Source organism: Panicum hallii, chromosome 9 (assembly GCF_002211085.1).
Source record: "Panicum hallii strain FIL2 chromosome 9, PHallii_v3.1, whole genome shotgun sequence".
NCBI classification, from domain to species: domain Eukaryota; kingdom Viridiplantae; phylum Streptophyta; class Magnoliopsida; order Poales; family Poaceae; genus Panicum; species Panicum hallii.
The window spans coordinates 53,702,895-53,718,180 of record NC_038050.1 but is presented as its reverse complement, the minus strand read 5'-3'; the positions used below and the strand labels follow the sequence as shown (position 1 = coordinate 53,718,180).

Below are 15,286 nucleotides of genomic sequence, written 5' to 3'. Positions count from 1 at the left end.
GCAAAGAGAAGCAAGGAGATGTTCGCTTTTGGATGAATTTTCATGCAGATTGGTATGCATCTGTGATCCTTTGTAAATCTCATCCCACCACCGAGATGAAATCCATTAATGGGATTACTTGTTTGAAATTTACTTGCCAGTGGTAAGTGAAGTCAAAGATGCTTGTAGAAGGATGAATCTCACATCAATCATGTCCTTCAACTATGATTGGAATAAGGAGGTCATTGCTCAGTTCTATGCAACTCTTTATGTCAACCGCTCAACCAAGACCTTTCATTGGACTATTCAAGGCAATAAGGCAAGCCTTTTTATGTTGAATATGCTTACTTCGCAAGCATTCTTGAGTTTTCTAATGCTGATCTTTTGAGAAAGAGTATACATGAGGAGGAAAATATGCTTGATGATGGATAACTTCACTTCATGTACATATGGTGATATTAAGTTTGGGACAATACATGGTTTGACACCTTACTATAAGCTGCTCAACCAACTCTTTCGCTACACTCTGTGTCCCAAAAGTGGTGACTCGGACAACATCTTCAACATGTCCAAGAATCTGCTTGCTAGGATGGCTCCCAACAAGAATGAGTTTAGCATCTTTGACTTCATTTGGAGGAAATCATCATCTGCTCTATTTCACCAAAGAAAGGTTATCATTACACATCATACATCTTTGCCATGATCAAAGAAGTGACAGGCGTAAATATCTTGACCGACAAGGGCCATCAAGTATACAAGCCTAAGAAAGGTCAACTTCAGCATCTTCTCAAGCTTGGAGCTCATGCACCTCGCCGCTCCACTCAAGGACCATCACATGACCCTTCTAGCTCTCATGGTCCTTTAAGTTCTCATGGTCCATCTAGCTCTCAAGGTCCTTCGAGCTCCCGTGGTCCTCCTCCTCGTGCCCCAAAGAAGAAAGGAATTCTAAATTTCATCTCTTAATGTTTGTTTGCATGCTTCAATGTGGACCGTCACAATGCGCAAGAAATCCATGCCACAAGAAGCATGTGGATGAGCAGCTTCTCAAGATTGAGGCAAGACAAAAGGAAATCATGGCCAAGTATGACATGCCTCACTCACCTCTTCATGCTCCCATGGACTTTCCTCCTCCACCGACTTTTTACAACCCTTGGGAAGAGATGGGTGGACCTTCCATGATGTTTGGGGCTCCTCAAATTGATGAGGATGAAATTGAAGAAGACTTGGGTGGGCGTAAGGAGTTGGATGAAGAAGAAAAGGAAGTGCCCGCTGCCAACACACCCACCGATGAAGAAGATGATGATGAAGAAGATGACGACGATGACAACGAGTAGTGGCTATGGAAGGACCTCTCCTTTTTTATGCTTGTTGCCAAAGGGGGAGTGAGCTCACCATAGGCGCTATTTGGAAAGGATCTATGACCGCTTTATCTATCTTAGCTTTGTCATTGAAATTTAAACTCTTGTGCTTATGGACAAATGAGACTTGTATTTGTGTCATGTGTGGTGGTGTGCCAAGTGAGACTTTTAACTTTGTAAGACTTATTTGAGATTCTCTATGCTAGTGTCATCTTAGAACCTTATTGCTTTTGTGATGCTCATGACTTGGTGTTTGTTTATTTCCACTTTGTTGTTGTGATATATCTTGTTATATGCATCATGTTGATATTTGTCGCACTTTGCACCCCAAGAATGCAATAATATAGAAGAAATCTTTCTTAATATGTGAGAATGGCATTTAAGGCTATTTTTGAATTTATTTTGATGATTGCACGTATTAAGGGGGAGTTCAACTATATGATTGAATTTAAAATATTTTATTGAATTTATTGTGAGCCTTAATTGTGTTGTCATCAATCACCAAAAATGGGGAGATTGAAAGTGCATTTGGCCCCCTAAGTGGATTTTGGTGTTGCTGATATATAAAATTAAGAAGCTAATGAGTTTATCGAGTTATGGACAGGTTAAAATTCAATAAAATGAAAAATAGCAAGAAAAGATGCCAAATTTGCTTAAAGGACGGTGTTGGGCTCAAAAGAAGATCTTTATTTATTTTATATTTTGAATTTGAGTATAGGAAACACCGTACTATTAAGAGAGATGCGAGGAGATGACTTGAATATGTCAAAATGCTTAATTGAGATGCTAACCTCCTATGAGAGACACAAATCACACACTTGCACATTTGTGTTCCTGCAATTTCTGTAGTTATCGGAAGTTCCGACACCTATCGGAAGTAACTGGGTTCTTCCAACAGGGGGTCCTCAGCTAGTTGGTTTTAAAAGGGTTGGAAGTTTTGACCCTGTATCGGAAGTTTCGACAATCACTTAACCAGTGCACTAACGGCTAGTTTTTAGGGCTCGGGTATTTATACCCCCTCAGCCCCTCCTTCATTTGCTGCTGACCTGACCCGAGACAAACACCTCCAAAAGCATTTACTACTCCTCCCCAATCCCTCCTTGAGCTAATCCTTTAGTTGATTTGAGCTAGGACTTGGGTGAGAACAAGATTGAGGTGTGAGACTCAACCATTTAAGTGAGAGGGTAGCCAAGTTCATCTCAAGAGCACTTGAAGCATCTTCATCTTTTGATTCGCAGTTGTTACTCTTGAAGCTTACTTCTAAATGGTTTGGTGTTGCCTGTGGAGCATCCTCTCGTGTGTGTGCATCCCGGGAAGTTTGTATTATCCTATCCTTTGTGGATTTTATAGTAAGTGACTCAATCCTCCTTTATGGTTGATTGAGTGAGGTAAAGGGTTAGTGGAAAACCCGGCTCTTTGTGAGCTCCTCAACGGACATGTAGTTTTCTTAGTGGAAGTGAACTTCGGGAACAAATATCTTGTGTCTTGTGTTTATTGCACTTATTTAGTTCTTGTTGACCTAGAGTTTGTTTTGTGTCAATCTATGTACTCGAGTTGTTATGCTTGTAAAGATCACATGAAGAAGTCTCCTAGTATCATTGCGCAACTTTTGATTTAGTCAGGTTCCGCAGTTTCAAGTTTAATTTTGAATTTCATATAAGAACTTTTCTTTTGTCGGAAGTTCCGGTCCCGTGTCGGCGACAGATTTAATTGCTGCGAAGAATTTTTCAGGTTTTACAGTTACGCCTATTCACCCTCTCCCCCTCTAGGCATCACCAAGATCCTTTCAGCTTCGCCTTGCCCTTGGCACGGTCGAAGATTGCTCCAACCGCCTCCTGGCCCGAGGCGTGGCTCATTGCTATGCCAAGGAGTTCCTTAGTGGTCCGCGTGCTCTTGCATCCCAGCTTGTGGACTAGGGACTTGCAGGTGGTCCCAGAAAGGAACACCCCGATAACGTCGGTGTCGGCGTTATTGGGCAACACATTGCACTCCCTAGAGAAGCGTCGAATGTACTCGCGGAGAGTCTCTCACGGCTTCTACCGGCAATTCTTGAGGTCCCATGGGTCTCCGAAGCGTTCGTAGGTGCCCTAGAAATTCCCCACGAATATCTCCTTCAGGTCCGACCAGTTGTGGATCCAGTCGGATGGGAGATGTTCGAGCCACGTTCGCGCTAAGTCGGCCAGGAACAGTGGTAGGTTGCGGATGATGAAATAGTCACTACCGGCCCCAACGGTCCGACAGGCGAGCTGTCCTCGAGCCATAGGGGGTTCGTATCCCCAGCGTACTTCGAGATGTTCGCTGGGGGACGATACCGTGGCGGGAACGCTGCGCTATGGATGCGCGAGCTGAAAACCCTAGGACCCGATGGATCGGGGCTCGGGCTTCGGTCCTAAGAGCTGTCATGGCGTCCACCGCGGTGAGGGTGATACCCTCGGCTCACAACCGCTTGCTCATCCTTGTTCCCACGCTTGCGAGCATTGAGGGTGAGGCGCGCATCATGGTCGACGCTGAGGCATCCCCGAATGGGGGTGTTCACGGGACCACCTCCCCCACGCGGGGCTTGGTGGACGGACATGTCCTTGACACCCCGCATCGCAAGGGGGTGCTGGCTGGTGTTGGGTCCATGTTGCTGAGATATCGAGCTCTCTGCCTCTTGTCATGCTATGCGCTCAAGGAGTGTATGCAGCTTGTGGTGGGCGCGACGCGCCTCAGGCGCCATAGGTTCCTGGAGTCCCTCGAGTAGAGCCGCTGCGGCAGCGACGTTCTGGCTCGTCCGGGCGAAGAGTGGGGGTCCCTTGTCGTCTTCAAGGATCCTTTGGTTGACATTGTGGGTGTTGGCGCGTGCGCGCCCATCGTTCCCATGGCGTACGATCTCGCACTCGAGCTCGGCGTGTTCCTGCTCTAGCTTGAGGCACGCCTCCTCGAGCTCCTTTTGTTGTTCCCGCAGCTGCTCCAGCCGCACGTGCGGTGGGGCTTGGTGTCTTTCCCGGGATTCGCCGTCGGAGGCGTCCGGGGGAGTGTTTCCATCGTGGGTGCTTTCTACGTGCCCCAAGGGGGGTTTGCCATGAAGCATTCGTGCAAGGGGTGATGGCTTCCCTCACTGGAGTTGGAGTCAGATATTGCATCTGATTCCCTCGCGAGGAGGTCATGGAAGGACTCCGAGATGTACTCCGTCATCCCCATGAACTCGCTGTCCGTGGGGAGCGAATCAAAACACAACGCTACGAGGCGTTGTACATCCTAGGCCACGTCGCGCAAGTCAAACGGGAACGTTGCCTGAATGCTCCCGGTCAAGATCTCCAGGGAGAGGGGTTCTCTTCCAGAGAGCTGCGCCGTCACATTGGCAAGTGAGAAGAGAACGCGACGCAAGTCCTCCTGGGTCGGTCGAGGACCTAGGAAGGTGTGGAGTTGTCTCCGCAGCCTCTCGCAATCGAAATCGAGGGGCCCGCTGCCCTCGGAGTCGCAATCCTCCGGGGTGCTTAGCCGCAACCCCTCGAAAGCCTTAACGATGGGGTTGAGGTTGGTGGTGCGAGGGGGTCGGACCGGAACGTGGACCAGCTCCAGCCCCCATTCCATGGCAACGATGAAGTCTAGGCTCCCGAAATGCACGAGCGTCCTGGGGCCCATCCTCCGGTGTGGTTGGCCATCCGCAGCTTGGTGGAATCGATGAGACGCACAAAAGGCCCCTACCTGGCGCGCCAACTGTGGGTATTTCAAATCATCGAGTAGTAAATTTGTGTTTGCGCGTCTGGCTCGGATGGTGTGAAAAAAGACACAAGAGTTTATACTGGTTCGGGCGCAATGTCCCTACGTCTAATTCGGACTGCTTGTGTTCTTGCACTGGTTTGCAGTAGGGGTTACAAATAGTCGAGAGAGGGAACGGGCTCCCAAGTCTCTGGTGGCAAAGCGTCGTGCGAGTGCGTAAGTGTCTGAGGGTTCGATCCCTCCTACGGGGGTCCTCCCTTTCCCTTTTATAAGCCAAGGGGCAAGGGTCGGATACATTAGAGAGAGAGAAAGAGAGTAGAAAGAGGAGGGTCGCCGGGATCCTGCTGCTCCCCTCCCCTTTACGTGGGCCCCATGGGCCCTGTAGATGACGTCGGAGTGTCCCTGCGCCGCTCCCTGGCGCGACGTGCGACGTGCGTCTTAACAGGACAGGTAGCTCGGGCTCCCGGCGTGCACGGCAGGCGACGTGTGTTCTGACAAGATGGGCAACGTGGGCCCCCCGGTGCGTTTTGCGGCGTAACCCCCGGCGCGGCGAGCGACGGGGGCTCGCCGTGATGGCTAGTCACCTCCGGAGGTCATGTCGAGGCGTGCCTTCGCCTGTTCTCGTGTCAGAGGCTTGACCTCCGACGTGCACCTTTACTCCCACGGGGTCCTAAGGGTCCCACGTCCCTGAGATGGGCGCGGCCACGCTCGTATACTCAGGGTCGGGCGAGGCGGAAACCTCTCCCATAGGGGTCGGATGAGGCCGAGCCCGCTCCCTCGAGGTCGGGCGAGGCGGAGTTCGTGCCCTCGGAGTCGGGCGAGGCGGAGCCCATGCCCTCGGGGTCGGGAGAGGCGGCTCACACCCCGTGTCCGGGCCTGAGCTGGGCCGTTGGCGTTCCTTCAACCGGTGGACCGTCCTTGGCCGCGTGGCTGCCCGGTTAGGCCATGCTGCACGGTTTTGGGAGGGCTAATCTGTGATTAGCTCCTTAAAGATTGTATTTTGGGGGATCCATGATGCTCACCTCCGTTAGAAAGATAGTACGAGCTCGATCCATGTAGTGCTCAATTCATCTTGAAGTTGGTAATGCCATGTATTGGAAGTGTAAATAATGTAAAATGTTTATAGGGGCAGATTTCCCCTGGTCTCACATTTGCTTTCACAAAATAGTTCATTTTGTATATTTTTGGCAAGGTGGCACATGTGAATGACATCATTGCAACTGGGCTTCAAACGCGCAGTGCCATGGAAACTGTCAAACTTTTTAGACAAACTCTTGCTTTCTATAGCTCCGTAAGGCCATTATTAGTTTTCTAAAATAGACTCGTAATTTTAGTTGAAAACTAGCAAAATGTTCCCATATGGTCTTTATTGTTGTGGTTTCATGTAGTTCTGTTTGGAAAAGCTCATCGATAGAGTTAGAGGTCAAATTTTACTATTTGGTTAGACGCCTATTTGGTTTCCTTGAAGTTGAGCGATAATTTTGAAAAATTATATTAAATCACTTACTTCTCGGAAACCAATATGAGCAATTTTATTTGTAGAATTTCCGCTCATGATTTTACGGTACAAGTGTGAGGGGGAAATAGTTTTATGTTGAAAATAAGTCTTATTTTTGGGGGACCTACCAAAATCATTCCTTGTATCTAGAATGCTAAGTAAGGTCGATACTATTGCGGTAGCACATTCTGCTTTGTAGTGCAAAATTTTGGACATTTTATAGCACAATTTTAGTTTCTCAAAATAAAATCATAATATTGGTTAACCCATGACACGGTGTGAGGCCGGCAGGACTGAATGACAGAAATATTTAAACCGGGTTGCTTAGACTGATGTCACCAGGCGGTGCCATGCGTAACCAAGGATGTGTGCCTGGGCATGCAACCATGAAAAAGTCAGAGAATAGGGTGAGTATAACGCGATGCTTGGAAAAAGCACATGAAAACAAACGGATGGTCAACAGGCCACATGTGTACAGTGTACATGTCGCTTTCTGTCCTACCTGTCGATCCGTCTCTTTGGTTTCCCCTCCTCGCTATCCTGCAGCGCCAGTTCTATCATTCCATCTACTAAAAAAGTTAATTCTTTCATCCAGTGCTGAACTAAAAACTGTTTTGGTCCTAATAAAAAAAGGTGAAAGTGTTCTGATAATATTGTTCCTGTTGCTTTTAGTCGACGGTATCTGAATTACATGGAAAGGGACGGGCACTGAAGCTGACCACAGAACTACAAGATTATCCTTCGATTGTATCTACAACAATGACCAGAAACATAATCGAAAGGGCATAATCACACAAAGTAAAGGCGGACATCATCAAGACAGGGTACAGTCCCAGGAATGTACGGAAGGCATGTACGTTTGATTCAGCAACTTGATATGTTTGATTCAGAACTATCGCCCTCTGAAGAACAATTTTTTTTTGAAAAGCTTTCTGAAGAGCTGATCACAAAGAAGAAACAGAGGGCTATAGCAGAAAAATTAGTTTCGTTAATACAAGGCCTCTAATTTCCCCGGAAGGAAATCTGAAACTACAGAATAGCATAGAAACTTCTCTAGCACCGAATGCCACAGAGCAGATTTATTCAGTAACTGGGGATATCTTGCATTTCAGATGAACTGGCAATACAATTTGTGTTCTCTGAAGAACTGATACACGAATCATAATACAGAATCAGAATGTAGAAACAGAGACCCCAAAAGAATGTTGGCTGGTATCAGGGAATGACAACCACAGCAGATGCCCGAATCCGAACACGACTGACATGCTTCACTCATCATCCTCATCGTCCTCCTCGTGGAAGCGCAGGTGCCTGCCCTCCGGCACCGGTACAATTAGGAATTAAATTCCGCACACCGAGTCAACGGTACAGTACGTACCTGACAGCTGCAACTTCCTGGAAATCACAGGGAAATGAAATTTACTCTCTTCGCTGCAGCTTCCTGGCAAGAACAACAAAAGGGAAAAAAAAAAGGCCCCCAACATCACAATGCCCAGCGACACGAACACGCATAAACTGTGCGATATGCTACCTCCCCCTCGTTGTCGCGCATGCCAAGAGTACATACATCATCAGGCCCAAATAATCGACCATGTCTTCTGTATTTAATTTAGTTTTTCATCTGCACAATAGTATCATGTGTACCCATTACTGCTGTACTGGTTTATCAATTTTTTTTTACTTAAAACAAACCATGTACAGCCGCAATGCTTCTAAGGATTTCTGCAGCTTTGTCCCACATTCACCACATCATCAAATATACAAAGCGCGCTAGCTTCCTTTACCTTCCCCATCTGGTAAAGGGTTTAGGTATCATTTCAGACTTGAGACAAAGCGCATCTTTAAAGGGCAAGTTATTTCATACAGCACAATGGTCTCTCACTCGTACACAAACATCTATCATCACAAGATGATGAGCCCCCAAACAAGGCCCTGACATACTACAGCAGGGACATGTTCAACCATACACAGCAGAAGCCTCACTTCATGTACCTCTGCAGAAATTTGCGGTGGAAATCACTTCTGATGGTGTCATTGATGAACCGTTTTGGAGTCTTGGTCTCTCCACGTGCCTGGTTCTTGAACACCACATCATCATCCCACCTACAAACCACACATGTCAGAGAAAGATTAGGCACACCAGAAGCCGCTTGTGGATTTCTATTACATGCATGGTATAACACAAGAAGCTAAACATCAGCATCTTACCTTCTCTTAACGCTGAAGGAGCCAGGATTGTTGATATTGATCAAAGGGTTTCCCCGCATCAGTTCAGCCTCCTTCATCTTGGCCTCCTCTTCTGCTTGTTGGCGCTCCTGCAATTCATCCATTTCCATTATGCTTCCAAAACCTAAATGAACATCACATTGGAAAATCATGATAGAGATACAAAAATTAACAAACCTTTCTAAGCTTCTCCTCAGCTCTTTCTTTCTTAATCCTCTCAAGCTCTGCCATTAGTGCTTCCGTGTCATCGTCATCGTCATCTTCATCTTCATCGCTGAATAGAATTTGCAATTCAATGTGTATAAGAGTAACAAAACATAGTGAAGCAAAATTTACTAAATTATGAGAACATGGGACAAACAATTACTCCTAAACAGTGTTGCCTTATTTATCAGCCCACTTGAAGTGAAGACAAAATAGTCACAATAAACTGAACACGTTACTATGCTAGGCAATGCACAATAACAGATATAAATCACTACTCCACAAGTGTGTGTTCTTATGGATGTTTTACTGAAGGTGACACAGAAAAAAAAATCAAAAAAGGCGTCTTTAACCCATTCTACAAATAGTTACTGCAGTCACAAGTCAGGTAAATCCTGCTAAGGTGGAAACAAGAAAAAACCTAGCAGCATTTCACAAGAGCAAGGTTCATAAATCACTTATCACTTAGAAGGAAAATGATACAGACCTTTCGTCGTCACTTTTAGGCTCCACATCGGAGTCATCTGCATCGATTTCTCGTGGAACTATCTTATCTTCAGCATCTCTCTTTGAACCTGTGAGTTACAGCAAGAAAGGAATAAGTCATCGCTAAGCCACAGCATAAACGGATATCGATGCAGCATTCGTTCCACCAACCTTCTAAGAGTAGCTGGCTTGAACTTTTCCGCCGGTCTCTCTCTTCTGCAGGCAAGAAGATGCATGTTAGGACTCACAATTTACAATTAGATGACCATCGTCTAAAGGGGAAAACAAAAGGTAGGCATACCAGCGTAGGACTTATCCTTGGAAGAGTAGTGCTTGCGCTCACGTTCCTCAAGTTCCTCCCTGAGGTTCCTCTTTTGTAACTCCTCTTGGGTCTGCTGGCCCTCTTTCCTGTATACTCAGGAGAAGGTAGTGAGTCATAGAGGGGAGAAGCTCAGGCTGACATAATATGAATGGCTATATGCATTGTAGAATAGACTAGATAAATAATAGAAGTGAACATTTTTTAGCCTTAGTTTCCTAGGAAGAAGTTACTAGCTCGGTATCAGGACAACTCAAACCTTGCATAAGACACTAGTTATCCCTATTCAACTTGCAAATGTATAATCCAAATTACATGGTGCGATCAAAATGATCATGAGGGGGAGCAAAAGCATGCTGTTTCCCGCAAAGCAATCATGTGGCGCAAACAGGTTAATAACTAGCAACCGCACAGAGGTTAAGCACTCTAGAATTAAGCGGTCGGGTGGCAGCAACGAAGTAAAGGCAAGGGTTGAGGCGCCGATGATTTGGTAGCCGCCATAATGTGGCGATTATGGTCGTGGTGAGGTCAAACACGCCGCTCCAATTGAGGAATGACCCCTCATCAAAAATAATCCCCCTAGGATTGGCCCTGCCGGGGGGGGGGGGGGGGGGGGGGGGCATCCCGGGCCCCCAAAACCAAGGGGCCCCATACCACGTACGTCCACATCAGGTGTATAGATGGTAGGCTGACTTAGAAATGGAAATTGGCGCCATGACTTCTTCCCTATAAGTGCCTCGCACGCCTTGCGTCTCATCGGCTCGCCTCCTCGTCGCGTCCCCAACGCCACAAATCCAGGATACATACGCAAACGAGATTACACCAGATGTGATCGCGAGAAACGCGGCTCGATGCGGTGCTAGGCCATATTGGAAGACCAGAGTCCGCCGCGGCGAGAGGCAGGGCATCTCGCGTCGCACCCTCTGTCCGCCATCACTCCTGGTCTCCGGTGGCCGCGCGGGGACACGCCCAACTGCATCCTTGCATTGCCCATGTGACAGGCTTCAGGCAGGAGCATGCAAGCGCGTTGCCGCTCCAGTTCCCGGCCGCATGCATGCGCGCGCTTGTGGCTGCTCATGTCTCTCTCTGCCCTGAATCGCTGATCGAGCTTCAGGCCATCGAAAGCTGATACCAGACTCCGGGTACGTGAAGTCTTGTAGCCCTGTTTCTGCTAAGACTTAGCATGTGTTTGCTTCAGCTTCACTGGTATTAGCTTCTGTAGTACATCATTCAGTATTATAGTAGATTAGTGTATCATACTTCTTTATTTGTGTAGTTGCCTATTTGTGTATGTGTAGTACTGGTACTACTGCTTGCTTGCTGTCACTAGAGTATGGCGCTTCTACTAGTTAATGTGATTGTGAGCTTCTGCTACTGATTTCATATGCATATTTCCATTTTATATTTCTTTATAAGTTTCATAAGATAATTTTTCAATGTTGGTTTACTGGCTGGGAATGATGTTTGTCCAAATGGTTTGAGAAATTAAGAGCACAATGATACGATCTAATTATTATTTAAATATTTGTATTAACAATTAAGGGCCCCGCTTTTCTATTTCGCCCTGGGGCCCAAAATTCTCAGGACCGGCCCTGCTAGGAAACAAAACCTAGCCCGTTTCCCCAATCTGAGCCCTCCGTCGAGCTACGCGGAAAGGTTAGGGGAGAAACAAAGAAGAAATCGCGGCCAGCCAGATCTCCAAGCAAGCAGGCAATCTCTGCCGAGGAAGACTTGATTCCATGGAAGGATCAAGGATTGGTGGATGAGGGCACACGCATACCTGGGCTTGAGGGAGGTGTGCGCGGCGAGGTCGCGGGAGGAGTACTTCTGGGAGGGCCCGAAGATGCGGGTGCCCCCCTGCTCGTTGCCGCCCTTGGCCGGAGCCCAGGTCGGGCGCGCTGCCGTCGTCATGCCTCGTCGCTCGCTCCTTGGCGCGGAAACCCTAGGCCGCTGGCTGGTTCGATGTGGTGGCTGGCTGGCTGGTGGAGACGACGCGGTCGGTCTGGTCGGGGGGTAGCGGAAACTGATGTATAGATGGAAACTTGCATTGTTGACCATCGAATTAGAGATGTGCGGCACGAGATGAAACAGACGATCCCGGGGTACATTTTGCATTAAACACCCTGCGCCAGCACGGTGCATTTTATCATTAATACCCTGGCCTAGAGAACAGATGTGCCGCCGCCTCCATCTGAATCCATCCCCAACATTTCCCCAAAATTTTTCAGGCCAAATACGGGACCTCCTAATGATCTCGCGTTTGCCCCAATTTTAGAGTATCTATTGATTGATTCTGCTTTCGGGCTGTGCAGACCAGCGGAAGTACACTGGCCGGGGCGTGGTTTCCTCCCGCCTGAAGTTGGCTCATGGTCTGGCAACAACAAAGTTCATACCTTATTTCAAACAAAAAAAAAGTTCATACCAACCTGCTCCACTGTTGCCGCTTGGAGACTCGAGGCCGTCCACTAGCTGCGACCAACTTGACGTTAGTTCTTGGTAGAAATAATAAGGTTTCGTCCTTCTCCCATCTCTTTACGATTGTGCTTGTTCAATTGGTATGCTTGTGGTTCTCTCGCCGTGTGAATTCTATTTACTGTTGTGCTTGTGGCAAATAAGATATAATATGCTTTCTGCAGGCACTTGGTTAATTTTGTTTGTATGGCACACAACTGCATAACCGATCAGAAATTACTTGGGTGTTATTGCAAGTACAGAAATGCATGTCTTATTTAACAAAAGTATGAATCGGTTTTCACTTTGCTGCTTGTGCAGAGGAAGAATATAAGAAAGACTTGCCCTCCAGAACGAAGACTTTTTTCTTAAAACAAGAGTCATGTTGTCAGAATGTGGAAGTAGATGACCAATTATGTTTGTCCCATCTTAGACCTTGCTATGTGTTCATTGTTGTTGTAGGGGTAGATGACAGTCAGCTATGTGTTGTATTTTTAGATTGAACCTTGGTAGTTGCAGATGTAATTGAAGAAGCAGACTAAACAATCCATGCTCTCGAAAAGTATCGCAGTTTATCGTATAAATTTGTGCCATGCCGTGGCGCTGGTCGCTAACAAGTCAAAGCTAATTGTGTTGTCTCTGTCCTATGACACAATTCGATTGAATTCAGTGGATCAGCAGAAAAAAAAAATAGCCACACTTGTATCAGATGATTAGCAAAATTGCTCGTCCATTGCATGCAAGTGGTGCTAAGTTCTTTTGCAAGCACATATGGTGTGGTATAGGTGAGCTGATTAGTAATTCCCGATTCCTAAGCCTTTCTTGGTTTGTAAAGAAAGCATCAATCTTGAAGTACAGAGTGCACATGTATACATTCTCAATTATTTGGACTCTCATAAATCATTCAAATAGGTAAAGTTGTTCACAAGATACTAGATGAATAATACTGCACATGGTGATTACAACTTGCACAGCACATAATGCAGATGATCAGGCATGTACACGGATTCTAGCTACCAGCTAATTTTATCAACTACGCATTTAAAGAATAGGTTACACACACCACACATGATCATGGTAGCACTAATATTACACAGCACTGAGTGCCACACTTCGACAATGATGTAGGCATCTAGCTCTGTACTGTTCCATGATGGCCTGCTATCTCTTGCATGGTTCGGTTGCTCATGTCTGTGTGCTTCAAAAAACTGAACAACCTGATATGTAACATCATCATTCTTCCTGAAATCAATCATGGAATTACACCCACACCTCATAGGCATGTTATTCCATTTGTGTTTCCCCTGCCTCCAACCTTCCTTCGAACAAATAAATCGCTTGTGTTGGAGCTGGTAGCCGCTGGGCCACTGGGGATGGTGGTCGGACTGTCGGAGAGGAAAACTTGTTGTAGTGTCATAAAGTAATGGTAAAGCCAACCTTATCCAAAACAAGAACAGCAAAGTTTAACTTGTTATTAGCTATTTTTTTCCGGGAACATCTCAGTACCTGGCTGTGGTGCACTATGCTTGCGGCCAAGAGATCCAGTACCAGATGGCCCAGCATCAGCCTGCAGAAGCTTTGCAATACCAATATGATGGATGCAAAAAAACCCGTAAATATCTATGAACGGCTTTGATCAACTGCTCAGTTTGCTTATCTGCTCAGGAGTGGCCAAAAGCTCAACTTGTCTTGTATATGCACCAGGTTCAGCTCAATTGTCTCTTGTTACTTCAATCTTTGCTCCTGACTGAAATTGGAGATACATAATAGTTTCCCCAGATTTTCCAATTATAACACTATTGAACACATCTAACCCTTTCCACTCGGCATTTCTATATTTTTGCTTGTACCCTAATATCCATCGTACGAGAAGTACTGAGGTGCACTGCTCTCTGAAGATAACGGCAGGATAGAAGCCCATTGCCCTAATAGGCTGATACAGAAACCAACAATGGTCGGAGTCCATTTGTGATCATCAGAAATTATGGCATTACGTTGATGTATGAAACACGAGAAATAACAACATTTCAAACATGTTTATATGTCGTGCACACAATATATTTAGATAAGGCTCACCAATCTCCTGCACTGCAACGTGGAGCTGCAGAGTTACAAAACTAACCAGCTGCATTTGTAGCTCGTGTTGTTATAAGATAGCGATGACCAGAGGGCACGTACGAAAAGTAGCGATGTGTTGCCTAATATTGCATCGATGTAAACCCTAATAGTGCACAGGTTAATTAACCAAGAACCAGATTTAGCAAGACATGCTCATTGATCTATCGATCCAGCCCCCAAATCGAATTGTAATACAACCATAAATTCACACCGTGGAAGCGATCGTAAGCATAGATAAACAGATCTCCACGATCAGGAAATGGCTCAACGCGAAATCAGTGCTGCAACTCACCCACCAGCCGAGGACGAGAAGATGAGTGCAGCCGCCGATGCGGCCACCACCATCGCCACCGTCGTTGCCCAGGGGGAATCCTCCCCCTGAAGCCTACGACGTCTTCGCGCCGTTGTCTACGAGAGGGACGCTTGCGTCGGCGTGTTGAAGATCCGCGCTGGTGGAACTGGTAGCAGCAGCAGCCGCAGCCGCCGCCGCCGCCGCCGCCGCCGGGGATCGAGAGCTTGACATTGATGCAGGCGTTAGCTTGGTGGAAATAAATTGGGGATCGGCAGATTGCATATCTGGACGTTGAGGGGTCTAATAGCAAAATGTTCTCGGCCACGGCGGGCGGTAAATTGCAAAATGTACCGTGGGACCACTGGTTCATCTCTCACCGCACGTTTTCATTTCAATGGTCCATACTTCTATCCATCTTTCGATAGATAGTTAGGCTATGCATCTTACATCCATTAGCGGCCCAGTTTGCGCATCTAATAGGTCCAAAAAACACAAAGCTGGCAGCCCAGAGACCATATTTCGCGCGCGTCGTTTGCTTTAAAGAAAGGCTTTAGAAAAAAAATAAAAATATGCCTAAGCAGAAGTGGTTTGCTGCAGCCCACTAGAGTGCAGAATTGCAGAGTGCTGGGCACATACAATTTTTCATTGTT

The 15,286-nt window shown here is 46.7% G+C and overlaps 1 protein-coding gene and 1 long non-coding RNA gene across 2 annotated transcripts; both read right to left on the bottom strand.

Moving 5' to 3' along the window:
• Nucleotides 1-8,221: 8,221 nt before the first annotated feature.
• On the bottom strand, nt 8,222-11,792 carry LOC112877578 (protein CWC15 homolog). The gene is made up of 7 exons (XM_025941917.1): nt 11,556-11,792; nt 9,758-9,864; nt 9,628-9,672; nt 9,458-9,545; nt 8,944-9,040; nt 8,749-8,855; nt 8,222-8,643 (listed from the first exon to the last, which is right to left on the bottom strand). Exons 1-7 carry the CDS (start codon nt 11,684-11,686, stop codon nt 8,520-8,522), a joined length of 699 nt encoding a protein of 232 aa, XP_025797702.1. The 5' UTR covers nt 11,687-11,792; the 3' UTR covers nt 8,222-8,519.
• Nucleotides 11,793-13,096: 1,304 nt separating this feature from the next.
• LOC112878289 lies at nt 13,097-14,907 on the bottom strand. Its single transcript, XR_003225671.1, has 2 exons — nt 13,733-14,907; nt 13,097-13,611 (listed from the first exon to the last, which is right to left on the bottom strand). It is a non-coding gene; the product is annotated as an uncharacterized LOC112878289 (long non-coding RNA).
• Between the last annotated feature and the right edge of the window lie 379 nt (nt 14,908-15,286).